This window comes from Saimiri boliviensis, chromosome 11 (assembly GCF_048565385.1).
Source record: "Saimiri boliviensis isolate mSaiBol1 chromosome 11, mSaiBol1.pri, whole genome shotgun sequence".
NCBI classification, from domain to species: domain Eukaryota; kingdom Metazoa; phylum Chordata; class Mammalia; order Primates; family Cebidae; genus Saimiri; species Saimiri boliviensis.
The window spans coordinates 73,563,825-73,589,854 of NC_133459.1; the positions used below are offsets into that span (position 1 = coordinate 73,563,825).

A 26,030-nucleotide genomic window follows, 5' to 3' on the forward strand; every position below is an offset into this window, starting at 1 on the left:
TTTTAGTACTTTGAATCCGCCAAGGAGACATGATGTGGGTTTGACCGTTCTCTCCGGGTGAAGGTCACGGTTAACCACGAGGGTGCCTCTCCCTCCAGGCCCGCGCGGCGCCCTCTCACCCAGATTCCCGTCCTGCACCGCGCCGCAAGTCCCCCACCCCGGGCCGCCACCCGATCCTCCCAGCCCCGCCTCCCCCGGGGCAGCTGTCAGCCTCAGCGTCCCACAGAGAGGGCGAAACGTGGGGACGCAGAGAACTAGACCCGGCTTTTGGGGGACCGCCCGGGGAGGGGGTGCACCCCCTCCTTAAGTCGCACCAATCGCGCAGGCCAGCGTCACACAGCAGGCGTTGGAAACCCGGCGCCGGCGACCCCTCCTACCGTACCTTGAGCTGCACCCCCGCCCTCGGCGGCCCAGCCTCCTACTTCCGCCCCGCCCCCGGGCCCTGGTGGGCGGGTCCAGAGGGGGCCTGCGCTCGGGGAATCTGTCAAGGCGCTGGCCGGTGTGTTCTTATCCGAGCGGCCGGAACCGGAGCCAACATGGCAGCGGGGTTCGTGCGATGCTGCAGGGTGAGAGGGAGCCCAGCGCTGCGGTGGGGCTGGGGCATGAGTATTGCGGCGTGTGGTCATGGGCCAAAAATAAGTGCGGCCTGGAGGAGTGAGAAGCCGGTCTGAGGAGGGAGCCCGCCTAGGGACCCCGGCCCTGCTTTCATGCCTCCTACCACCGGACGGAACGTGGTCCGGAGTTTCATTTTCCCGTATCCTCCCATCAGCAGACCCCTTTATAGGCGGCATCCTCTCTTTAGAATATCGTTTTTCTTTCTCTGGCCCGGGAACCCTCCAAATATTTACCCCAGGAATCCCACCTTTTTCCGAAGTGAATCTGTCTCTGTCAGAACCACGGGAAAAAGGAAAATGGAGCAGCTACTCCTTGAGATACTTAATATATTTAATAAGTTTTCGTTGTGTAATATGGTGGAGGACTCGTCCACTTTGCTTACGGGAAAAAAAAAGTAAAAAGAAGAAACCTACCGCAGAATTGTGTGTGAACTTGTCTGTATATTCTAGTATGTGTCTTACGGATTCTAAATAGGTTTGTCACTAGATGGATGCATTTTGGGATCTTAAATATTCTTGGTATGTTCACATGACTGCCATTTAGATGTCACTTAAAATTATGTTTTTAACCAAAAAAGCTGCGGTTTTAGAATAATCCTAAAGAATTGCTGCCCATATTTTGCTGCTTTTATACAAGTTAATGTGCAGAGAAGGCAGAAATTGGGGGATTTTAGCTATTTTTAACTCCAGCACCAGAAAAGTAGATTTCTCAGCCTCCAAGGAAGGAGCCAAAAAACCTGACATAGAAAACTTACATCCTTTTTTTCTTCTTTCACTCATAAAACTAACACTCATATTATTTCTAAGAAATGCACAAATGTTTAATTCTAGTGGTGCCGTTTCGATGTTTAAAATTCCATTGTTCTAGACAGAGAGCCTGTAGTAAGAAAACCAGTATTTACATAGCATTAGGCTTTGAAAACATTCTCTTCTTTTAAACATCCCAACATACACAGTGAGATTAGCCCTATTTTTCGGCTTTGAATGGAAGCTATAAGCAGTTTGTAACCTAAGGCCACAACTATAGCTGTGGATTCAAATTCAGCAATTGTTAACTCCAGATTCGGTGATGTATCTGTTTTCTATTTGTAAACCACCTCTCTACTTAACTGGCTAACTTGGTTATGTGACTGACAGGTGGATGTGCATTGTATTCTGGTAATAGCAACCTTTGCCCTTTGTTCTATATAACACATTTTCCTGAGCAGTCATATGTGAAGTGACTTTTTCCCTATTTAAAGTCTCTCGGGCCGCAGCGTCCCACGCCTGTAATCCCAGGACTTTGGGGCGCTGAGGTGGGTGGATCTTCTGAGATCAGGAGTTGGAGACCAACCTGGCCAACATGGTGAAACCTCATCTTGTAGTGGCATAAGCCTACTTTCCCAGCTACTCAGTAGGCTCAGGCGGGAGAATCACTTGAAACCAGGAGGCAAAGTTTGCCGTGAGCCAAGATTGCATCACTGTACTACAGCATGGGTTACAAGAATGAAACTCCGCTTCAAAAAATAAAGTCTCTTGGTTGGCCGGGAGTGGTGGTTTATGCCTGTAATCCTAGACCTTGGGAGGCCTAGGCCAGCGGATCACTTGAGACCAGAAGTTCGAGACCAGCCTGACCAACATAGGGAAACTCCATCTCTACTAAAAAAATATGAAAAACTAGCTGGGCGTGGTGGCGTATGCCAGTAATCCCAGTAGGCCGAGGTTGCAGTGAGCTGAAATTCACCCACTGCACTCCAGCCAAGGTGACACAGGGAGACTCTGTCAAAAAAAAAAAAAAAAAAAAAAAAATTCAGCAGACCATTTAACCTGGCTTGAGTTCTGACATTTGTGTATGTAGTATTCAAAAGCATATGTATAATAGAATTGGGTTTTTTTGTTCTGATATTTGTGGGATGTTTTTCTTTGTTATTGAACTTAGTGAACAATTAGGAGACCAATAGAAAGATCAATATGGCAAGGTGGTTTACAGCATGTGCTCTTGATAGTAAATGTTAGAAACCTGGTTGCACTAAGAGTAGAGTAACTTGCCTAATTTAGTTGACTTTCTGAGCCTTCGTTTCCTCACATGTGAAATTGTAATAAAAATAATGTCTTAATCATAGGCTTGATCTGGGATTCAGTGAATTAACCTGTCTCAGGTGACTGTAAACAAGAATAGATTTGGTCTGTGACTACTGGACAATGAAGACCAGAGAAACTGTTTCACTTTCAAAATAAAATTAATGAAATTGCAAAGAAAATGTGAGCTTTCATGCTCTGTGTTTTTTAAATTATAGTATGAGGTATGTTATTTTGAAAGCTCTATTTCAGTTACAAATATTTGACAATTATATTGTCACCTTACACGTAGGAAATTCTCTTTATAAGTGAAATTGTCATCTACAAAGACAGTTTCTTTTTACAGATTTTGAAAAACATAAGTTAAATTGTAGAAACTTTAGTATATTCTTCAGCTTCTCTTTTCTCTTAGTATCTAAGCTTATTAAAATTGCCAGATAGTTCAATCAAAATATTTTACAGTGAAAATTGTGTAATTTTGGCTGTCCCAAAACCTTTACTCAGGAACACCATTGTGGTCTCCAGTTTGGCAGCTTTAATAAATACAAATGTTTACTTTTGTATGCATTAAACTGTCATGAATATAAAAATGCAAAGCAATAATGCAAAGCAATGATATATGTATATTTGATTTTTTTAATATGTTCCTTTGAAGAAATATGAGTATATTTCAGATCCTAAGACAAATAGTATATTAGTAGTTTAGAACAGGGTTGGGAAACGTTTTTTGTAAAGGAGCAGATAGTAAATGTTTTTGCCTTTGTGAACCATATGGTCTCTGTGGTAACTACTTAGATCTGCTGTGAAAGCAGCAATAGACAGCATGATGTGGCTTTGTTCCAATAAAATTTTATTTACAAAACTATTGGCTGCCATAGTTTGGTGACTCCTTGCTTAGAACACTGTAACAATGCCTGTAGACAATGAGCAGAAAATACAGAACATGGTTTTATGCTAATTTGTTTTGTTAAGAGTGGGGTATCCTAAAAACTGAAATCCTCTGAGGGGAAGGTTCCCAGAAGCATGCATGGGAGGCTTACAGGGACAGAGTATCAAAGTTGATGGACTAGGCAACTCTTGAACACAGTATGTTCACTTCTATCCTATTATTCTCCCCACCCCAACTCTCCAATCATCAATGTCCTAGGAGCTTATAAGATACCCAGAATAGTGGTCCTACGTCTACTACTACCCTTAACTGTTGTTTGTCCTGGAAACCCTCCACTTCAATAGTGTTAATACCACTGATTTTATTTTCATTACTTTTTAAAAACATCTCCTCTGTGATAGGAGTTTAGATAGCTGGTAATTGGCTTATTTAAATTATGATTGAAAGCATTCAAATAATGATGACTGTAAAAACTATGAGTATCCTCAAACAAGTTGCTTTACTCACACAATTATCAGTATTCTCTTTTGATGTTTAACTTATCAAATGTATTTTAATAAAAATGTTCTTTACAGGTCCTGAGAAGTATTTCTCGTTTTCATTGGAGATCACAGCATACAAAATCTGCTCTACAACGTGAACCAGGATTAGGATTTAGTTTTGGTATGTGTTCTATCTTTTGACTTTAAAGTTATATATATGAAGCTCTATGTATTTGCTTGGAATATGTTTGTAAATAAACTTAATAATGTCTTTAAATGAGTAGAACCAGTCCACGATCCCTATATAGTTCACAATTAATCACACCCATTCTTTCTGATCTCATTTTCTTCCTTAGTATACTACACTATATATTAGATCTGTTAGCAGCATATATACACTTCTTATGTTCCTTCCTTTTTTTTCTAAATGTTTAACCCAAAATAAATGAGATTTACTGATATATATGAATAGTCTTCAACTTATGTATTTGAATGCCACAAATGCATTTTAAAACACCTGTTAGATTACAATGCTAGGTGCCTGGTAATAAGCTAAAGCTTGTTTTTGCTATAATATATCTGAACTGCAATTTTGGTGCTATTAGATGAAGTTCTCCTGGGACCAAGTAGCCATGTGGTTAGTATAGGGAAAAGGAATTTGTTTTTCTTCCTCTGTCCTCTATAAAATGAAAACCACAAGCACAAAATTTGAAATAATAATATCTATCTTTGGCATTCTTAGCCTCCTAAAGTGCTTCTTCAATTTTTTTTATTTTTCCTGTAGTTAAAAGCTATTTACTCAATTCATTTGATCTTATAACATAGTTAAAGGCAGCTGAGATAACTCACAGGTAGGTTCCAATGGCAATCTCAATGTTCTCTAGCGTGATTGTTTTATTATTTGTTGTTTTTTTTTTTTAAAGATCTTTCCCTTTTCTTTATAAAGGTTTTTTTTTTTTTTTGAACCACAGTTTAAAGAAATTTTATTTTCTTTTCTTTTTTAAAGATGAGGTCTCATTAAGTTGCCCATGCTAGTCTTGAACTCCTGGGCTTAACTGGTCCTCTTGTTTAAGCCTCCCAAAATGCTGGGATTATAGGCATGAGCCACTGCACTCAGACCAAATGAAAATTTTCTGGTTCGTTTTTTTTTTTTTTTTTTTTTTTTTTTTCTGTGACTCTAGCCAAAGACTAAATGAAAATTTTCTTTTCTTTTGAGATGGAGTCTCACTCTGTCACCTAGGCTATGGCTCACTGCAACCTCCACCTCCCAGGTTTAAGTGTTTCTCCTGCCTCAGCCTCCCAAGTAGCTGGGACTACAGGTGTGGGCCACCATGCCCAGCTAATTTCTATATTTTTAGTAGAGATGGAGTTTTGCCATGTTGGCCAGGTTGGTCTCGAACTCCTGATTGCAAGTGATCCACCTGCCTCTGCCTCTCAAAGTGCTGGGATTACAGGAATGAACCACTGTGCCCAGCCTAAGTGAAAATTTTCTTTTTTTCTTTTCTTTGTCTTTTTTCTCTTTCTCTAGCCAAAGAGAAAATGAAAATTTTCAAGCAGTGTGAGGATAGCCATTTGGGATAATGGATCCCTGTTTTTGTTTTGTTTTGTTTTTTTGAGACAGAGTCTTGCTCTGTTGCTCAGGCAGGATTGCAGTGGTACCATCTGGGCTCATTGCAACCTCTGCGTTCTGGGTTCAACTGATTCTTCTGCCTCAGCCACCCAAGTAGCTGAGATTACAGGTGTGGGCCACAACTCCTGGCTAATTTTTTTATTATTAGTAGGGATGAGGTTTCGCCATATTGGCAATGCTGGTCTTGAACTCCTGGCCTCAAGTGATCCACCCGTCTTGGCCTCCTAAAGCACTGGGATTACGGGCATGAGCCACCATGCCCAGCCAGGACAGTAGAGCTTACTGAGATAATTAATTTGGTATGGTTGCTTGTCACTTAGAATTTTACGCTCAGTAGTAAGAGACTCACAGGAGAAATCTATGGTGATTCACTGAGTGACAAAGGATAAGGTAGATATAATTGTTTGGGAGAGAGATTGTGACGTTCAGTACAGGTTTATTCTTTGAACCAGTTGCATCTGTTTCTTTATAAAATGGGAATAATATGTATATACAGAATTTCTATGAAAATTAAATTATATGGTATATTTAAAGTCCCTAGCATATAGTGACTGGATCAAAGTAGTTTCTCAATAAATAATAATACATCCCTGTCATTTCTACTTTTTTTTTTTTTTTTTTGAGATGGTGTTTCACTCTTGTTGCCAAGGCTGGAGTGCAATGGCACCATCTCGGCTCACTGCAACCTTCACCTCCCAGGTTCAAGTGATTCTCCTCCCTCAGCCTCCCGACTAGCTGGTACTACAGGTGCATGCCACCATGCCTGGCTAATTTTTTGTATTTTTAGTAGAGACGAGGTTTTACTGTGTTAGCCAGGATGGTCTCGATCTCCTGACCTTGTGTTCTGCCTGCCTTGGCCTCCTAAAGTCCTGGGATAACAAGCATGAGCCACCTGGCCTGGCTAATTTTTTTTTTTTTTAAGAGAGAGTTTCACTCTGTCACCCAAGCTGGAGTGCAGTGATGTGATCATAGCTCACCACAACCTCGACCTCAGGGGCTGCAGGGATTCTCTAGCCTCACCCTCCTGAGCAGTTAGGACAACAGGCCCATGTTACCGCACCCAGCTGATTTTTTAAATTTTCAAATGTTTTGTAGAGACAGAGTCTTGCTATGTTGCGCAGGCTGGCCTCAACCTCCTGGCCTCAAATCATCCACCTGCCTCAGCCTCCCAAAATTCTGGGATTATAGGTGTCAGCAACTGTGCCCAGACATTCTCTACCCTCTGTCTACCCGCAGGATTGATATACTGAGGGACTAGAATGTCCTTACTCTGCATTAGTTTATCTGTAAATAGAGACATTTGATCCTATGCGCTTCAATTCAGCACCAAAATTCTACTTTTATATGTTATTTCTCACATCCCCATTCGAGTGATTAGTATGGTCTTAAACATTCTTCTGTGTGTTTGCTCTCATTTTTCTTGCTTGAAATATCCTATTATCTCTTTTAAATTTTACCTAGTCTTTGACGTTAGATGCAACCACATTAAAACACAAAAATACCAGGGATTTGAAAAAATGCAGTTAACAATGGGCTCCTGCCTTCAGTCAAGCCACCATACTAATTTAATTAATTTTATAGCAATAATCCCTTATTTTAAGTAAACAAATTATTTGGACACCATTTATTAGCATTGCAGCAGGATTTTATGTTATTATTGTCTTTTCAAAAACCTTTCTACAACTTTTACCAGTGGCCTTGTGCTAATTTATAAACATGTCTGAGTTTAAAGGAGCAGTATGCTTGGGCTTGGTGGCCTCATGCTTGTAATCCCAGCACTTTGGAAGGCCGAGGCAGGCAGATCACCTGAGGTCAGGAGTTCTGAGACCAGCCTGACAAACATGGAGAAACCCCATCTCTACTAAAAATACAAAATTAGCCAGGCATGGTGGCACATGCCTGTAGTATCAGCCATTTGGAAGGCTGAGGCAAAAGAATCTCCTGAACCCTGGAGGCAGAAGTTGCGGTGAGCCAAGATCACGCCATTGCACTCCAGCCTGGGAAACGAGTGAAACTCTCAAAAAAACAAAACAAAAAGAAAAAAAAAAAGGACAAAGCAAGGTGGCTCCCAGCACAAATGGTCAAATCATTTGAGCCCAGGAGTTCCAGACTAGTTTGGGTAACATGGCAAAATCCTGTCTCTATAAAACTTACCATAATTAGACAGATATGGTGGCATGTGCCTGTGGTCCCAGCTTTTGAGAGGCTGAGGTGGGAGGATCATTTGAGGCCAGGAGGTCAAGGCTACAGTGAGTTGTAATTATACCACTGCACTCCAGCCTGGGTGACAAAGTGAGACTTTCTCAAAAAGAAAAAAGGGTAAAATGAAAATTATGATATTGATATTCTTATATGACACTTTGAAATAAGTTTTATTGCTTTATGGTCACTGTATTTCATCTATTAAATTGATTTTTGTGATTGGGGATATATCTTCTATGTTAGTTTCACTTCAATGTTAGTAAACATTTGATAAATAGGCTTAGGAACTAAGTTAAATATTTTTTATATCACCAATTGGAAAAGAAAAGCTCACTTGAGCTCTATGAGTTAAAATCTATTACTCATTTGTAAAAGTTAGAAATCTTACCTATTTCCTTTAGCATTTGTGTTGACATAGGTTTATTTATGTTGTGTAGTGAACTCTTGATTAGTCAAAAAATGCACTGTAGTCTGACTTTCGGATTAATCAAGGGTTTAAGTCCCCACTATAAATACATATTTCCATATACTGACTCCATAGGACATTTTTCCTTAACTTGTTATCCAATTTTAACCTTTTCTAAATAACTTTCCCTTAGAGCTCACGGAACAGCAGAAAGAATTTCAAGCTACTGCTCGTAAATTTGCCAGAGAGGAAATAATCCCAGTTGCTGCAGAATATGATAAAACTGGTGAAGTAGGTATATACATTTTAAAGAGAGAAAAATCTTTTATATTTTTTATAAGATTATGTAATCAAACTGTCTGGATTTTAAAATATATTATAACTCAGTTCTTTCCTTTTTCTCCTAGTATCCAATCCCCCTAATTAGAAGAGCCTGGGAACTTGGTTTAATGAATACACACATTCCAGAGAATTGTGGTAAGCTTTCTTTATATTTTTATTACTGGAATGCATATGATCAGGAAAAATCATGGAACTGTATTCAGTCATTTTTTTCAAATCCTTTGTATTCCTGCTTAGACTACAATGTTTGCCTACTTTTGGAAGCTTGTATTCCATACTTAGATGTATTTTTCCTTCTTCTAACTGGTTCCGACCTTAACTTGCACCTAAACTTTGGTAACTTTTGTTTATAGAGTTGGTCAATTTGTTGCTTTTTTTTTTTTTTTTTTTTTTTTTTTTGACTGAATTTCACTCTTGTTGCAAAGGCTGGAGTGCAATGGCGGGATCTCGGCTCACAGCAACCTCCACCTCCCGGGTTCAAGCGATTCTCCTACCTCAGCCTCCTGAGTAGCTGGGATTACAGGCATGCGCCACCATGCCCAGCTAATTTTGTATTTTTAGTAGAGATGAGGTTTCTCCATGTTGGTCAGGCTGATCTCGAACTCCCGACCTCAGGTGATCTGCCCGCCTCGGCCTCCCAAAGTACTGGGATTACAACCGTGAGCCACTGCACCCCGCCAATTTGTTGCATTTTAATCCTACCTTCTATATTAGATTTTATTGAGTCTTTTTTGTGAACTATCATTCTTTTCCTCAGAGCCAGTTTTGGAGTTGAATTGAGTTGTTTTTTTTTTAAAGATGGGGTTTCACCATGATGGCCAGGTCTTGAACTCCTGACCTCAGGTGATCTACCCACCTCGGCCTCCCAAAGTGCTAGGATTATGGGCGTGAGCCACCTCACCCGGCTGAATTGAGTTTTAACAGAATCAAGTTAGAACAGGAATATAGGTTCAAGTTACAAATAGTATGTTTTTGAAAATTTTAGAGCTTGCCTTAGAAGAGTATAATTTCTTATTGTGCCAGCCAGAACACGTGTAGATATTATACTTCGAATTTCCTTTTAAAACAAATTCTGGGTCATATTGAAAGCAATTAAAATCATTTACCTTTATTTCTATCATGATGCACTACATATTATAATGTGTTAAAACATTTTGATACTGTAGGAGGTCTTGGACTTGGAACTTTTGATGCTTGTTTAATTACTGAAGAATTGGCTTATGGATGTACAGGGGTTCAGACTGCTATTGAAGCAAATTCTTTGGGGGTAAGTTACTTAGAAAATTAATTGCCTAACTGAGCCCTTGTTAATGAGATAGTGACTCCCCAAAAAGCTGGATTTTAAAAGAAAAAAAAGAAGAGTCAGTTACTACTAGGTTAGGTTAATGGGTAAACACAGTTTTCTTTAAAAAGGAACGCAAAATTCAGCAGTGAAGCCTGGAGTTCTGATTTCAAGGCTTAATCACTCTGACCTTGTTGTCTCTAGTACTCGGAGTTCTGACTGTATTTGTGAGGAAACTATATACTTTGGCTGCAGCTTCAGTGGCAATTCTTAGGTGAAGCCAAGGGCTAAATCCAGCATTCAGGAGCAGGATTGGGATGGCTTGCTGCCTCTACTGGCAGTACTGAAATTTAGCAAATAATTCTTAGGCCTGATCATATATACCATATCACATATTCTAAACATAATTTTTTATTCGTGCATTTTACTGTAGTAGATTTTCACAGATTATAATGCCACGAGTCCTACAGATAAAACTTAATTTTATGAAAATGCTTAGATTAGCAGATTTATTTCCTCATAGTTTTAGCTCTCTAATTTAGAGGCAAGGTATAGGCCAGTTCTTTGGACTTATCTCTTGGGTGAAAAATAGTTCTTTCATTTTGAATTATAGCATCTCTGAATTTACATATCTAATAAAAATGACTTGACTTTTTAATGTCAATTTTCTTTGGTAGGAAATACCTGTTATTATTGCTGGAAATGATCAACAAAAGAAGAAGTATTTGGGGAGAATGACTGAGGAGCCATTGATGTGTGTGAGTATGTGTAGCAACGCTTTATTTCACACTTAAGAAGGGAACAAAAGTGCTATTTCTCCTTTTCAGTCTCTATGTATATATTGGGATATATGGGATATATAGCACTGAAATAAAGTTAGCAACATATTATTACAATGATGTTTCGAAGATGCCAAGAAAGTATCATAATAGGTTGAGCGTGGTGGCTCATGCCTGTAATCCCAGCACTTTGGAGGCTGAAGCAGGCAGATTACTTGAGGCTAGGAGTTTGCAGCCTGGCTAACATGGTGAAACCTCGTCTCTACTAAAACTACAAAAATCAGCTGGGGGTGGTGGCACCTGCCTATAATTCCAGCTACTCAGGAGGATGAGGCACAAGAATCACTTGAACCCAGGAGGTGGAGGTTGCAGTGAGCTGAGATCACACCACTGCACTCTTGCCTGGATGACAGAGTGAGTGAGACTCCATCTTAAGAAACAAAAAGTGTTGTAATAATTTCCTTGCTTATTTCCAGGAGAAGACATATCTACTTGCGATGTTTTTGAGATGTCAAAAAGTGTCATAATAGGGCCAGGCTCAGTGGCTCACGCCTATAATCCCAGCACTTTGGGAGGCCGAGGCAGGCGGATCACCTGAGGTCAGGAGTTTGAGAACACCTTGGCAAACATGGTGAAACCCTGTCACTACTAAAAATATACAAAAAAATTAGATAGGTGTGGTAGCATGTGCCTATAACCCCAGCTACTGGAGAGGCTGAGATAGGAGAATTACTTGAACCCAGGAGGCAGAGGTTGCAGGAAGTGGAGATTGCACCATTGCACTCCAGCCTGGGTGAAGAAGTGAGACTCTGTCTACAAAAAAAAAAGTCATAATAATCCCCTTACTTTATCCAGTAGAGAGACATCTATTTAATGGAGCATTCTGCACTTCAAGAACTGAGTCATTGTGTCAGGAAGTTCAGATTGAATGTACAGCAATGCATGTTTGAATTAGTAAAACACTAGTAGTGTTTTGAATTAGTAAAAAATTAATGTTGGCCAATCATGGTGGCTCATGCCTGTAATCCCAGCACTTTGAGAGGCTGAGGCAGGTGGATCACTTGAGGTCAAGAGTTCAAGACCAGCCTGGCCAACATGGAGAAACCCCGTCTCTACTAAAAATACAAAAATAGCTGGATGTGGTGGCATTAGCCACCTAATTGGAAGGCTAAGGCATAAGAATCTCTTGAAACTGGGAGACACAGGGTGAGTCAAGATGGTGCCACTGCACTCCAGCCTGGGCAATTATATATATATATATATATAATATATAATATATGTAACAAAAATATATTAATCTGGGCTGTGCATAGTGGCTCACACCTGTAATCCCAGCACTTTGAGAGAATGAGGCAGGAGAACAGCTTGAGCCCAGGAGTTCAAGACCAGCCTGGGCAACACAGTGGGACCCTGTCTCTAAATCAGTCAATCGATCAATCAATCAACCAACCAGCCAACCCATCAACCGACCAACCTACCGACCAACCTACCATTAACTGAAGAAATAGCAACTTATTTGTTGAATGACTGGATGACTTGGGAAGAATAGTTGTAGAGTTTATGTAAACCTCTGAGAGCAACTCAACAAATTTTCAAATTAGATTTTTTTTAAAAACATACACACACTGACTCTGTTCTGAAACCTAAGGATTTTTACTTCTTGTTTACTCAAACATATTTCAATCTAAGGTGTAATTGTTATGCTGAAATACAGATTTATTAGTTTTGAGCTAATGATAATTCATCTTAAAGAACAGAAAGTAATATTTAAAAATAAATTTTTCAATTTCAGATACCTACATATCAGGCAAACTGTTTAATAAAGGTGTTTGTACATATTTCCTAGGAAATTTGCAATTGTTTTTAACAACGGAGAGTTTAGCTAAACATTCTCACTGTTGATGGTGAGAACTGTGTGAAACATCCAGATTTTTCTCCAGTCAGCTGTCCATATCCATGAGGGAATGGTTTAGGACCTGTTGTTCTCTGTATCAAAATTTTTGATTGCCCAAGTCCCTTATATAGAATGTACAGTTAGCCCTTCATATCTGTGGGTTTTGATCCACAATTGGTTGAATTCACGGATGCAAAACTCATGAGTGCCAAGGGCAAATTTTTTAAAAATTAAAATATTTAAACTCTTCTGATTATAAAATACTGAGTATAGAAAATTTAGAAATCTTTAAAGAAGAACAGAAAATCTGTAATCTCTCAGATATGAATTAGTATTACTTCCTTATTATAGTTCCTGCCAGATTTTTAAGTATGCAATTGTGTTTTTAACAGTAAGGGCCCTATTATATACTTATAGTTATATATACTTCTTTATTTAATAACATGAACATTTTCTTATGCTCTCCATTTTAAATGCTGTAACATTACTGCATAATTTGCTATCTAATGGGTAAGCTATAAATTATTTCACTGTCTGTACTGTTGCATGGTTAAACTCCTTGGGTTTTTACTTTAGAAAACAAAGTTATGGTAAAAAATGATACAGAAAATAAACGAATGAATGAATGAATGATCAAATAAGAAGATAAGGCCAGGCCAGGCATAGTGGCTCATGCCTGTAAGCCTAACACTTTGGGAAGCCAAGGCAGGAGGATTGCTTGAGGCCATGAGTGCAAGACTAGCCTGGGCAACATGGAAAGACTGCCTCTACAAAAAGAAAAAAAACATATATGTATTTTACATGCATATGTATTTTACATGTATATATTATAATACGAAAAAAAAGAAAAAGAAGACAAGAACAATTCTGAAGTACCAGTAGTGACAAGCCATTTTGTATAGGAAAAACAGACCCGTTTACTTCACAAGCTCTAAAAACGTCACATTTCTCTTATGAAACAGAAAGATGTCTAATAGCATATTTCAGTGAAAATAAAAGTGGTTACAACAAAATTTTGGTACTTAATAGGGGCATCTTTTATGGACAGCTTCTTATTTTGTTATGCTGCTGAAGACATCATTGAATCTCCAGGTAGCACAGTAATCTAGTTCATTTAACTTGAATTACCCTGAATTCCCTCTACAGAATCCATGTCAAAAGACCATCTAGCTAACATGTTTTTATGCTTCAGGTGCCTGAGAGTCAACACCTTTTGACGTAGCACCATCTTTAAGCATCTGTCATCATTAGAAAAATATTTTAGATTTCATGGTGCTAAAGCACAGAATCTGTCATTTTTATAATTTTAGCAGCTTATAATATAATAGGTGTTTAATAAATGTTAGAGTACTTTCACTGTAGTTTTCCCTTGGCTATATTGCCCTTCAGATGTTTGAGTGTAGTTATTATGATTATGATTATTTTATTTTTTTCTGAGATGGAGTCTTGCTCTGTCACCCAGGCTGGAGTGCAGTGGTGGGATCTCGGCTCACTGCAACCTCTGCCCCCGCCCCCACCCCCGCCGGTTCAAATGATTCTCCTGCCTCAGCCTCCCCAGTAGCTGGGAATACAGGAACCTGCCACCACAACTGGCTAAGTTTTTGTATTTTTAGTAGAGATAGGGTTTCACCATGTTGGGCTGGTCTCAAACTCCTGACTTTAGGTGATCTGCCCACCTTGGCCTCCCAAAGTGCTGGGATTACAGGCATAAGCCACTGTGCCCGGCCCTAAATAATCATTTCTAATGCCCCTATGTATTCTTACTACTTTAAATTAAAATAAAATGTTTATAGTTTTTTTGTTATATGATTTTTAAAAATAAAATGAGATGGGTTCTCGCTATGTTGACCAGGCTGGTCTCAAACTCCTGGTCTCAACTGATTTTCCCATCTCAGCCTCCCAAAGTGCTAGGATTACAGGTGGGGGCCACCATGCTCGGCCCACTTTCTTTCTTTCTTTGGATTATAACTACCTTAAGGGCAAGGAAGGAACTTGTTTCTTTAGTATCCACAGTACCTGCCACTCTTTAATTAACTTGAACTAACGCTTGCCTTGTACCACCCCCTTTTATCCATTATTGCTGTCTTGTCACTCCTGTTTAAGAGCCTTAAGAGGGTCCCCTCTTTCTGCCAGATAAAATTTTAAATTTGTAATGTGATATAAAGGATTCTCATCAACCATTTCCTTTCTTTCTTTCCAGACTCATATCTTACATTCCCTTTCTTTCCAGACTCATGTCTTACATGCATAGATTTCACATACTGTGGAACTCTGGTACTTTCAGCATTACAAACACTGGGTAACCCTGTTTCTTATCTTACTATCATTCCATACGCCATTATTTCTACCTGGAATGCATATTCCTCCTCTTTTTCCCTCCTCCCAAATAATCCATTTTCCTTTTTGAGACTTAATTTAAATATCCTCTTCTCTGGGAAGCTAGTTTCTCAAGCCGCTTGTCTGTGATTTTTACATATAGAGTTGCAATATAGTTATTTATTTCCACTGTTACATGGTGAAAATCTCTAGGACTGAATGTCTTTTCTCTCTTATTTCCACATATCCTAGGTTATATCATGCTACATAGTAGATATTCAATAAACATTTGCATGAATGAATACATGTGAAATTGAATTTAATGAACTTGTTTGAAGCTATCTAACATTTTCACTTTTTAATTAAATATGTGATTTATTGATATTCCTATGCCTAATTTTAATTTATATATTAAATGTTTTTAGGCCAGGTACTGTGGCTTATCCCTGTAGTCCTAGCACTTTGGGAGGCTGAGGCAAAGGATTGCTTGAGCCCAGGAGTTTGAGACTAGCCTAGGCAACACAGTGAGACTCCATCTCTACAAAAAATTTTACGATTAGCCAGGCATGGTGGTGTGTGCCTGTAGTCCCAGCTATTATACACGGGAGGCTGAGGTGGGAGGGTTTCCTGAGTTCAGGAGGCTAAGGCTGCGGTGAACCTTTGCACTCCAGCCTGGGCAAAAGAACGAGACCCTGTTTCTCAAAAACAAAAAAGTTTTTACATTTTAGTGGTTTATTTGTTCTTCTAAGAACATTTTAATTTTAGGTATTTAAAAATATTTAAAATACAGCTTAAACTATCCTGTTTCCAAACATTCAAAATTTAATCACTAACATTTAATTTCATTTCTCTTGTTTTTATGTATTCAAGGCTTATTGTGTAACAGAACCTGGAGCAGGCTCTGATGTAGCTGGTATAAAGACCAAAGCAGAAAAGAAAGGAGACGAGTATATTATTAATGGTCAGAAGATGTGGATAACCAATGGAGGAAAAGCTAATTGGTATGTTGCTCAAAACATCTTTGTATATTTCTTCTTTATTGTTTTTATCTTCAAATCTCGTTTTTTCTTTCCGTATATTGTTAAACCACTATGGTTAAGGTAAGTTATGTTATGTTGGTGGAACTGGAAGGTCTATAAGAGATTATAAACAGTTCACTGATTTTCAAAAACGATTTTTAAGCCCCTGCACTATTTTTTCAAATTAACTCTCAGAAGTTTAATTTGTAAAATAAAACACAAATACGTGCTCTGTTTGAATCTGATTAGGAAGCCTAGCACTCTTATCTATTTGGCTGGTTATCTCCACTCCTCATCTCCTATGCCAGCCACTCCTTGGAACTCCTAAAATTCTGAGGAAAAAGGAAAACCTTTGGTATAGTGCATGTCTCTGATTGTCAGAAATAAGCAGAGGCAGTCTTAAAACAGGTTATCCGTTAGAGAAGATAGAATTTGACTTTAATAAAATCTGAAAATTTCTAATATATGTTCAAAAAATAATATGGAGTTCAACAAAGGATCAAAAGTCATTTGTATAAATATAAAATATTAAAAACACTTGAATATTTGTTGATAAAACATGAGGAAAGTTCAATAAGTGACTCTGGAGTTCAATAGGAATCAACAGTATGAGCCTTTAAAAAGCTAATATAATTTTAAGCCAAAGTAATAGAAGTACAGCATCAAATAGGAGAGAAAAAAATGTGTTGCCCAGTTCTGGGCAACACATTTTAAACCATGTACTGAAAAAATGGACTAAATCTAGAAGCAGGTAAGTGTCTTGCATTAGGAGGATCCTACAAAACATGTTCTAAAAAGCAAAGGCTTGGGTGTTTTGGAAGAATCTTGAAGTTTTTCAAATATTACACAGAAAGATGATCAGACTTATATGCTTACTTCAGAATCCCAGCTTAGAATTAATGGGTGAAAGTTAGAAAAATGTAGAATTTAGCTCAACATAAGGACAAACTTTCTAGCAGCAGTGCTGTTAAGTTGTCCTGGGTAATAAATACTATATTTAACCATCACTTACAAGTATATAAAGAGTTTCTAGAAGAACTTTTTTTTTTTTTTTTTTTTGAGAAGGAGTTTTTGCTCTTTGTTACCCAGGCTGGAGTGCAATGGCGCGATCTCGGCTCACCGCAACCTCCGCTTCCTGGGTTCAGGCAATTCTCCTGCCTCAGCCTCCTGAGTAGCTGGGATTACAGGCACGCGCCACCATGCCCAGCTAATTTTTTTTTTGTATTTTTAGTAGAGACGGGGTTTCACCATGTTGACCAGGATGGTCTTGATCTCTCAACCTCGTGATCCACCCGCCTCGGCCTCCCAAAGTGCTGGGATTACAGGCTTGAGCCACCGCGCCCGGCCTAGAAGAACTTTTTATTGATTGGAATAAAGTACCAAACGGCCTCTCTTTGTGAAAATTCTGATTCAATATATTTGTGTGCCATATAGTATGGTTTTCTAGCAAATGAAACATCATTTTTGGGGAATGAGCCTGCTAAAAATTTATTTAGTTTAAATATATCAATCCATTCCTTATGAGCATCCTAAATGTATTCAGTATTATGGAGTGCTATATCTTTAAGCAATTCACAGTAATATCAGCAACTAATAAAAAAGTGAAGAAACTATTAAAATTTAACAAGTTGAGAGAAATGTAAAAATGCAGTTTGAAGTTTTTGTAATTGTAAGAATGGATTAGCTAGGTGCAGTGACTCACATCTGCAGTCCCAGCACTTTGGGATGCTGAGGCAGGAAGATTGCTTAAGCCCAGGGGTTCAAGACCAGTTTGGGCAACATAACAAGACCCTGTCTTTACAAAATTAAAAAAAAAAAAGAAGAAGAAGAAAGCTGATTACAACTGTTTATATAGTAAAACAAATTAGGTAATATATCAAACCAGAAAACAATTTTTACAATTTTGTTATTATTAATATTAAATAAAACTATAGAGTGAGTGGTAATGTATTGGTTTTAAGCATGGAAAATGAGTTTGTATTGTTTAGGGAAGAGTATACCTTTTTAAAAGAATTTTTCATGTACCAGGGTATAGAGAACATGAGTTAGACAGATGCTTGGACATTTGCATTTTTTTCTTATGTTTCACTTCAAAATCTTTCTGAGAAAAATTTTTCTGGAGGAAACAGCAAATATTCATAGTAACTCAGCTATTACAAAAACACTGACTTTGCTGCATAAAACAAACAGTAGTTGGAACATATCGGTCTCTGTTTTCTATTACTCCTTTTCACAGGCAGCTCTGTTTGCCCTCGTTTTCAAGATAGCGTGCCCCTTAAAGAATAGAATTCGTTTTGCGAAAGAAAAAGTGCCAGTTTCAACATTCAAAGACTGTCTTGTTATATTACATTATTATTATACCAGGGATTTTTACTTACAACTCATGTTACTAAAACTAAGTTAAATACCATTCTGTAGTCCCTCCTTAGCCTTGCAGGATACATTCCAGGACTCCTAGTGGATGCCTGTAACCTCAGAAGTACCAAATCCTATACATACTATGGTTTTTTAATAAAGTGGGCCCAGTAAGAGATTAACGACAACTACTAATAAAATAGAATTATAACAATGTATTGTAAAAAGTTATGTAAATTTAGGCCAGGCATGGTGGCTCACACCTGTAATTCCAACATTTTAGGAGGCCAACGTGGGAGGATCCCTTGAGTCCAGGAGTTTGAGACCAGCCTGGGCAAGGTAGTGAGACCTCATCTCTACAAAAAATACACAAAATAAGTTGGGCATGGTGGCACATGCCCATAGTACCAGCGACTCAAAAGAGGTAGGAGGATTGCTTGAGCCTGGGAGGTCAAGGCTGCCGTGAGCCAAGATCATGCCACTATACTTCATCCTGGGTAACAGAGTGAGATCTTGTCTAAAACAACAACAACAACAACAACAACAACAACAACAAAAAGTTATGAAAATGTGTTCTTTGTCTTTCAAAATATCTTGTGTGTACTGTACTGTGGGTAACTGAAACCACAGAAAGTGAAACCCCATGGAATGGGGGAGGGCCTACTGTGTTATTAAGACACAGACCTCAAATACTAGCTCTTCCATATACTAGGTACTATAAGCCTAATCATCTTTCTGCGTAATGATATTTGAAAAACTTCAAGATTCTTCTAAAATATCCAAGCCTTTGCTTTCCAGAACATGTTTTGTAGGCTTCTCCTAGTGACTAGGTAAGTTTTTAAACCTGATTCTTTATTTCTTCATTTGTAAAATGTAGGTAAAAGTAATTGGGATTGTTAAGAGGATTAACTGAGAGAGCAATCACCATGTTTTATTTGCTGATATTATAATCACCATTATCATGTGTATATATCTCTTAGGTATTTTTTACTGGCACGTTCTGATCCGGATCCCAAGGCTCCTGCTAATAGAGCCTTTACTGGATTCATTGTGGAAGCAGATACCCCAGGAGTGCAGATTGGGAGAAAGGTAAAGTGTTTATCAATCATTAGGGCCCCAAATATTATTTTAGTTATAAATTGCAAAATTACTTTACTTTCCTTTAATGAAAACATTTGTTTGTATTAGGTTGGAGTAAAAATAAAGCTGTATTTTGATGATATTAGATCAAATAGTCTATATACTACTGAAGATTTTGTGAATAGTCATTTCAAGTCATTTTGAAAGAGTGGTGCCAACCTATGGAAAAGGCTAATAACAGCTGTAAGGAATAATGAAGTAGAAATCAAGCTATCATTTATATTACCTGACCAATAATAAGAATTTTGGATATTTCAAAGGACTTAACCACTCTTTCCCCATTGGATCCTCACAGCAACTTTTGGTAGTGTAAGTGGCACTATGCCCATTTTACAGATAAAAACAATGACATAATTGAGATGATACAAGGTCATACAACACTAAGAAAAAAGTCTATGCCTGAAAAGAGTGTAGAAAATAGCAAATAGCCTTGAATGTGGAAAGGCGAGAATCTCATTTAAATAAGAAAAGGTAATCTAATACATTTGAAAAGGGTTGTATTCTGAATATGTGGAGATACATTTGGCATTTAAAGTAGACTAAAAAGAGTTTAAAATTTATAAATCAGAGTTTAAAATTATACGTTTTACAAAGAAGTGTAGGGCTGTTGGGCCCCACAGGGTAGTGGGGTGTCCCTTATGCTGTGCTGAAGTGCAGGATCCGAGAAGTAAAGAGACAGGACACTGTAGAACTGGTGAAGAGCATCTGGACTTGGGGGGCCATGCCATCTATGAGCGGAGACAAGTGAGGCCCCGAATGCCCAGAAGCATCTGTATTTATTACATACAAGCAGAGGGCAGGGTCTCGAGTGAAGTTATCATCTATAGGCTTAGTGATAAGGCATACATAATAGCGTGAGTCGCAAAAGAGGGGGCTACCCCATTATGTTACCTGGGCAGAGAGGTGGGACGTGCGCAGTAGGGGGTCGTGCTTTGCGCAATAGTAGAGGGTCGTGTACAGAAAAGGGATCCACCCCCATTAGGTCACCAAGGCAAGGAGGTGGGCTGTGTGCAACAGGTGTCTTACACAACACTTCTTATCTAGGGGCTGGAGACTTCAAAAGGATTTCTAATAGAAGGATACTGTAAGCCAATGCAGTGGGAGCTGACAGACTTATGCTCTTCTCTTAAGATATTTATGGGAGGATGATTTGGGCTAGCACAGAAGCAAGAAAAGACTGACAGGGTGTACAGCCGCAGTGACTGGTCACACCAGAGGGGTTCTTCTCCTTCGGTTATTTTCAGGATCACAGGCCTGAAGCCTACTTTCCACTGGAACTGGATGCAAGGTATTACAACTCCTTTATCAGGAGGAGAGGCTCTTACTCCAAGCCTGCCATACAGCATATGCCCTTTCAGGCAGTCACGCCACCACTTGGGTTTTTGGTTCTTGTCCTGGTCTGGCTGTTTTCCCATGTACTGCTTCTGTTCTGTGACTGCTCTAGGCATTCCTCCTACTACAAACTACTATATGGTTATATGGAAGGATTATATAAATCAGCACTAAATACAGCCCCGACTACAATACCTATATGATTATATAGAAAGATTATATGAGACTAAGTATGATTATATATATAAGCTAGATATAGTAAACAGTAAGTTATACTTCAGGCACTAATTCTATAAACTAACATGATTTTATATATAAAGGATTATACAAAGGAAATAGCTGAGTAATAACACTGTAAACTAAGATATTCTTCAGGCACTAATTGTGCCAGGGGTCTGGACAGTTCTCCTTCCTCGGTGCCCATGGGGGGTGGGGGTGTTACCCACAAAGAAGGAAACAAAGTCATTAAAGTTATATATATATATATATATATATGTGTGTGTATGTGTGTGTGTGTGTGTATATACACATATTTACATTTATATTCCCCCCACCTTTTTTTTGAGACACAATCTTGCTTTGTTGCCCAGGCTGGAGTACAGTGGCAAGATCTCGCTTACTACAGCCTCCACTTTCTGGGCTCAAAAAATAGTCCTGCCTCAGCCTTCCGAGTGGCTGGGATTATTGGTATGCGCCACCACACCTGGCTAATTTTTATATTTTTTGTAGAGATAGGGTTTTGCTGTGTTGCCCAGGCAGGTCTCAAACTTTTTTTGTAGAGATAGGATTTTGCTGTGTTGCCCAGGCAGGTCTCAAACTTCTGGGCTCAAGAGATCCTCCCACCTTGGCCCCCTAAAGTGCTGGGATTACAGGTCTGAGACACTGGGCCCAGCCAAGGTCACGAATTTAGAGGAAGAGTGAGACCAATATGAAGGTATCCTAGGACCTTACCCAATGTAGTTTCTGATGCTATATTGTGTATGTTTTCTTTAAAACTCAGATATTAAAGGTAGACTGCACTTGATAAATAAAACTAATGATACTGTTGCACTTAACAAAATTTAAGCACTAAAAATTGTACTTTTCCCAAGAAATTGGTTTTTGTTTGTGTAACAGATCATATTTTTGTCTTAGGAATAGTGGCCAGCAAGCTTGGCCAAATGTATGGCCCATCTTTAGAAAGTATAAAGGACCTAACAGCTTATATTTCTTTCAGTAGTAAACTCACACCTGATTTTTATCTTGCTATTTCTAGTTCTTTTTCTTTTTGCTTAATTTTCTCTCTTAAAAAAAATCTCTACTTCAATAAATATTTGGTAGTGCATACTACATGCAGTATTCTTGCTATTAGAGATACAGTATGGATCAAAATAGACAAAAAATCCCTGCCCTTAGATAAACTACTTTCTAGTGAGAGATATAAATAATTATATTATATATATTTAAGCCTCCTTAAATCTTTTTTGAAACAAATGGATATTTACAAATTTGTGAAATTCAGTGTTTTTAGGCCAGGTTTGGTGGTTCATGCCTGTAATCCTAGCACTTTGGAAGGCTGAGCGGAGAGAATTGCTTGAGCCCAGGAGTTCAGGAACAGCCTAGGCAACATGCTGAGACCTTAACTCTACAAAAAAATTTTTAAATTAACCAGTTGCAGTGACACACACCTGTAGTCCCAGCTACTTGGGAGGCTGAGGTGGGAGGATCACGGAAACTGAGGAAGTTGAGGCTGTAGTGAGCCATGCTTGTGCTACTTCACTCAAGCCTGGATGACAAGAGTCAGACCTAATGTTTTCAAATATTTTGTGTTTTAGAAATCATATGGTTTGAGATTAGCCCAGGAAGCATTTTGGTTTTAAATGTTGTGGGGTTTGGTAAGGTGTTTTCTCATTATATCTCAATGGTGGTCCAAGATTCTAGTTTATTAAGTTTTAAAGACAAAATAAAAGGATGTTGGTTTTCTTTCTAGGTCAAACTATTGTTATCATTTCTTCAAACTCCAAAGCAGACTATTAAAACCAGCAAATTAAGGATTAGTTTATAGTTCTGTGTTTCCATTGCCCTGTTTCTTATTCTACTTATTAAATATGAGATCAAGTTCAGGTGTGGTGGCTCATGCCTGTAATCCCAGAACTTTTGGAGGCAGAGGTGGGCAGATCACCTAAGGTCAGGAGTTTGAAAACAGCCTGGCCAACAAAAAAAATTAGCTGGGTGTGGTGGTGCACTCCTAAAATCCCAGCTACTTGGGAGGCTGAGGCAGGAGAATCGCTTGAACCCGGGAGGTGGAGGTTGCTGTGAGCTGAGGTTGCACCATTGTACTCCAGCTCATGCAACAAGAGCAAAACTCCATCTCAAAAAAAAAAAAAAAAAAAGATCAGATCTTTCTTTCCTTAGGAAGAGTCATTTCTGCAACTTCCTCTCATGGTTCAGCATAACACTAATAGTTATATACAAAGAGAAAGAGAGAAATAAAAAACAAAGCAAAAGTATCAAAACATTAACAATTGGTGAATCTATTACAAGTGAAGGGTATGTAAGTACTTATATAACTATTACAACTCCTCCATTTGTGTGAATATTTTTATTTTTATTTCATTTTTTTGAGATGAAGTCTCACTCTGTCACCCATGCTAGAGTGCAGTGGTTCACTGCAACCTCCGCCTCCTGGGTTCAAGCGATTCTCCTGCCTCAGCCTCCCAAGTAGCTAGGACTACAGGTGCACACCACCATGCACAACTAAGTTTTGTATTTTTAGCAGAGATGGGGTTTCACTGTGTTGGCCAGGCTGGTCTTGATCTCCTGACCTCATGATCAACCCGCCTCAGCCTCCCAAAGTGCTGGGATTACAGGCTTGTGCCATCGTGCCCAGCCTGAAAATTTTTAAAACAGGGTTGAGGGAATATAGCTACTTTAGTAGTTTCTTATAAAGTCAAACATACATTTATCACATAACCAGTGCTCATAAATACCCAAGAGAAATGAAAATAAGGACCTATAGATAAATGGTTATAGCATGTTTATTAATGATTGCTAAAAATGAGGAGGGGGTATCCATCAACTACTGAACAGATAATGGATATATGGTACATCCATAGCGTGGGATACTATTCAGCAGTAAAATAAATTAATTATTGATCATGCAGCAACATGGATGAATCTCAGAAGCACTATACTAAGTGAAAAGTCAGACATAGAAGGCTGGCCTTATTATTTCACTTAAATGACATTCTGGAAAAGGAAAAACTACACGGAGAGAAATCCAACAGTGGTTGCCAGGGGATGGGTGTAAAATAAGCAAATTGACTATAAAGGGAGAACAAGGTAACTTTTTGGGGTTCTGAAATACTCTGTCTTGAGCATGGTGGTGGTTACACACATATACACTTGTCAGAGCTATTAGAAATGTATACATAAAAATGTTGAACTTTTCTATATGTAAATTATACCTCAATAAACCTAATTTTAACCTCAATAAACCTAATTTTAACCAAGAGTTGAAGGAAAATAAAGTCAATTTTTATTCAGTAGATTATTGTGCTGGCTCTATTAGTTAACTAAGATTTAAGGTCTCAAATCAGATTGTGTTAACTAAATGTTTTTTCTGACATGGTAAAATAGATAGCTTTCAAACATATGATATTTGTCTTTGTTGATATGATATACTTGTAGATCTTTAGACTAGTGTTGGTTTCAATTTTGTGAAACATTATTTTAGATTATGGTTGGCAAACTTTTTTGTAAAGATTCAAATTATAAATATTTCGGGCTTTGCAGGCCATATCTTTGTCACAACTACTCAGTTCTGCCATTGTAGCAAGAAAGTAACCTTAGATGATATGTAAACAAAAATGTGTGACTGTATTCCAATCAAGCTTTCTTTGCAAAACAGACATAGTAGACGATAGTTTGTTGACCTCTGTTTTAGGTAATTGCAGAAAGTCAGGAAACAGTGATTAAAGCACAAATTGATACTGATCACATTTCTTAAAATATATCAATTTTTTTATTAGGAATTGAACATGGGCCAGCGATGTTCAGATACTAGAGGAATTGTCTTTGAAGATGTGAAAGTGCCTAAGGAAAATGTTTTAATTGGTGAGGGAGCTGGTTTCAAAATTGCAATGGGAGCTTTTGATAGAACCAGACCTGCAGTAAGTAATATGAATTGATAATCTTTATGGGATCCTTTGTTTATTACATTAAATAAGTAGTTTTACTTTAAAATTGTATGTTTAGTGTGTTTCTCTTTTTAATATCTGCTTATTAGGGATACAGGAGAAATATTGTTACTTTTCATAATTTTTTAGATTTCTTCAACTTTTATATATATATATATATATATATATATATATATATATATATATTTTTTTTTTTTTTTTTTTTTTTTTTTTTTTTTTTGAGATGGAGTTTTGCTCCTGTCGCTCAGGCTGGAGTGCAATGGTGCAATCTCGGCTCACCACAACCTCTGTCTTCTGGGTTCAAGCGATTCTGCTGCTTCAGCCTCCCAAGTAGCTGGGATTACAGGCATGCACCACCACGCCCAGCTAATTTTGTATTTTTTCGTACAGACGGGGTTTCTCCATGTTGCTCAGGCTGGTCTTGAACTCCCAACCTCAGATGATCCGCCTCCCTCAGCCTCCAAAAGTGCTGGGATTACAGGCATGAGCCACTGCGCCCAGCCCACTATCCATTATAGAAATTGTTTTAGCTACTGCGAAATTAGTTGGTGCTAGATTTAGAGAGGCAGTCCATCCTAAATTTGATCATCCTGTTAATATGTACTCATTTTCTGTTTTCACTCATTAAGCATATTTCCCCTACTAAGGTTTCTCTTGTTAAACAAAAGGAATGAGTTTTTTCTAGGGTATGATTCTACACCTAACACTACCTTTAATTAACAAATAATATAAACTTAAGTGCCTATTCCCCCCTCCCCACCAGTTTCTTGTTGCTATACATCACCTTCTCTTTATGTAATCCCTAACTTAGAAACTTAGGCAGACAGCTATCTATTGTGTATTTTAAAGATAACATGAACTTTTGCTTTATAAAATATTAAAATAGGTAGCTGCTGGTGCTGTTGGATTAGCACAAAGAGCTTTGGATGAAGCTACCAAGTATGCCCTGGAAAGGAAAACTTTTGGAAGGCTACTTGCAGAGGTAATTTTAATACTGCTTGCTTTGTTCAGATATAAAGACAGTCATTTTCATTTAATATTTAGAAATTAATTTTAAACCACGAACTAATCTGTTTCTACTTTGATAGCAAGAAAACAATGTGGTTTTATCA

At 38.3% G+C, this 26,030-nt stretch overlaps 1 protein-coding gene across 1 annotated transcript in view; it reads left to right on the top strand.

The window, feature by feature from the left end:
• The first annotated feature begins 428 nt into the window (after positions 1 to 428).
• ACADM (acyl-CoA dehydrogenase medium chain) overlaps positions 429 to 26,030 on the top strand; it is a 33,050-nt gene continuing 7,448 nt past the window's right edge. The window contains exons 1-10 of the mRNA XM_039473607.2: positions 429 to 566; positions 4,137 to 4,224; positions 8,475 to 8,572; positions 8,689 to 8,758; positions 9,790 to 9,890; positions 10,583 to 10,663; positions 15,765 to 15,895; positions 19,249 to 19,357; positions 24,751 to 24,891; positions 25,805 to 25,900. Of these exons, the coding sequence (XP_039329541.1) occupies positions 537 to 566; positions 4,137 to 4,224; positions 8,475 to 8,572; positions 8,689 to 8,758; positions 9,790 to 9,890; positions 10,583 to 10,663; positions 15,765 to 15,895; positions 19,249 to 19,357; positions 24,751 to 24,891; positions 25,805 to 25,900 (945 nt within the window). The 5' untranslated portion in view covers positions 429 to 536. The remainder of the gene's footprint in view (positions 567 to 4,136; positions 4,225 to 8,474; positions 8,573 to 8,688; positions 8,759 to 9,789; positions 9,891 to 10,582; positions 10,664 to 15,764; positions 15,896 to 19,248; positions 19,358 to 24,750; positions 24,892 to 25,804; positions 25,901 to 26,030) is intronic.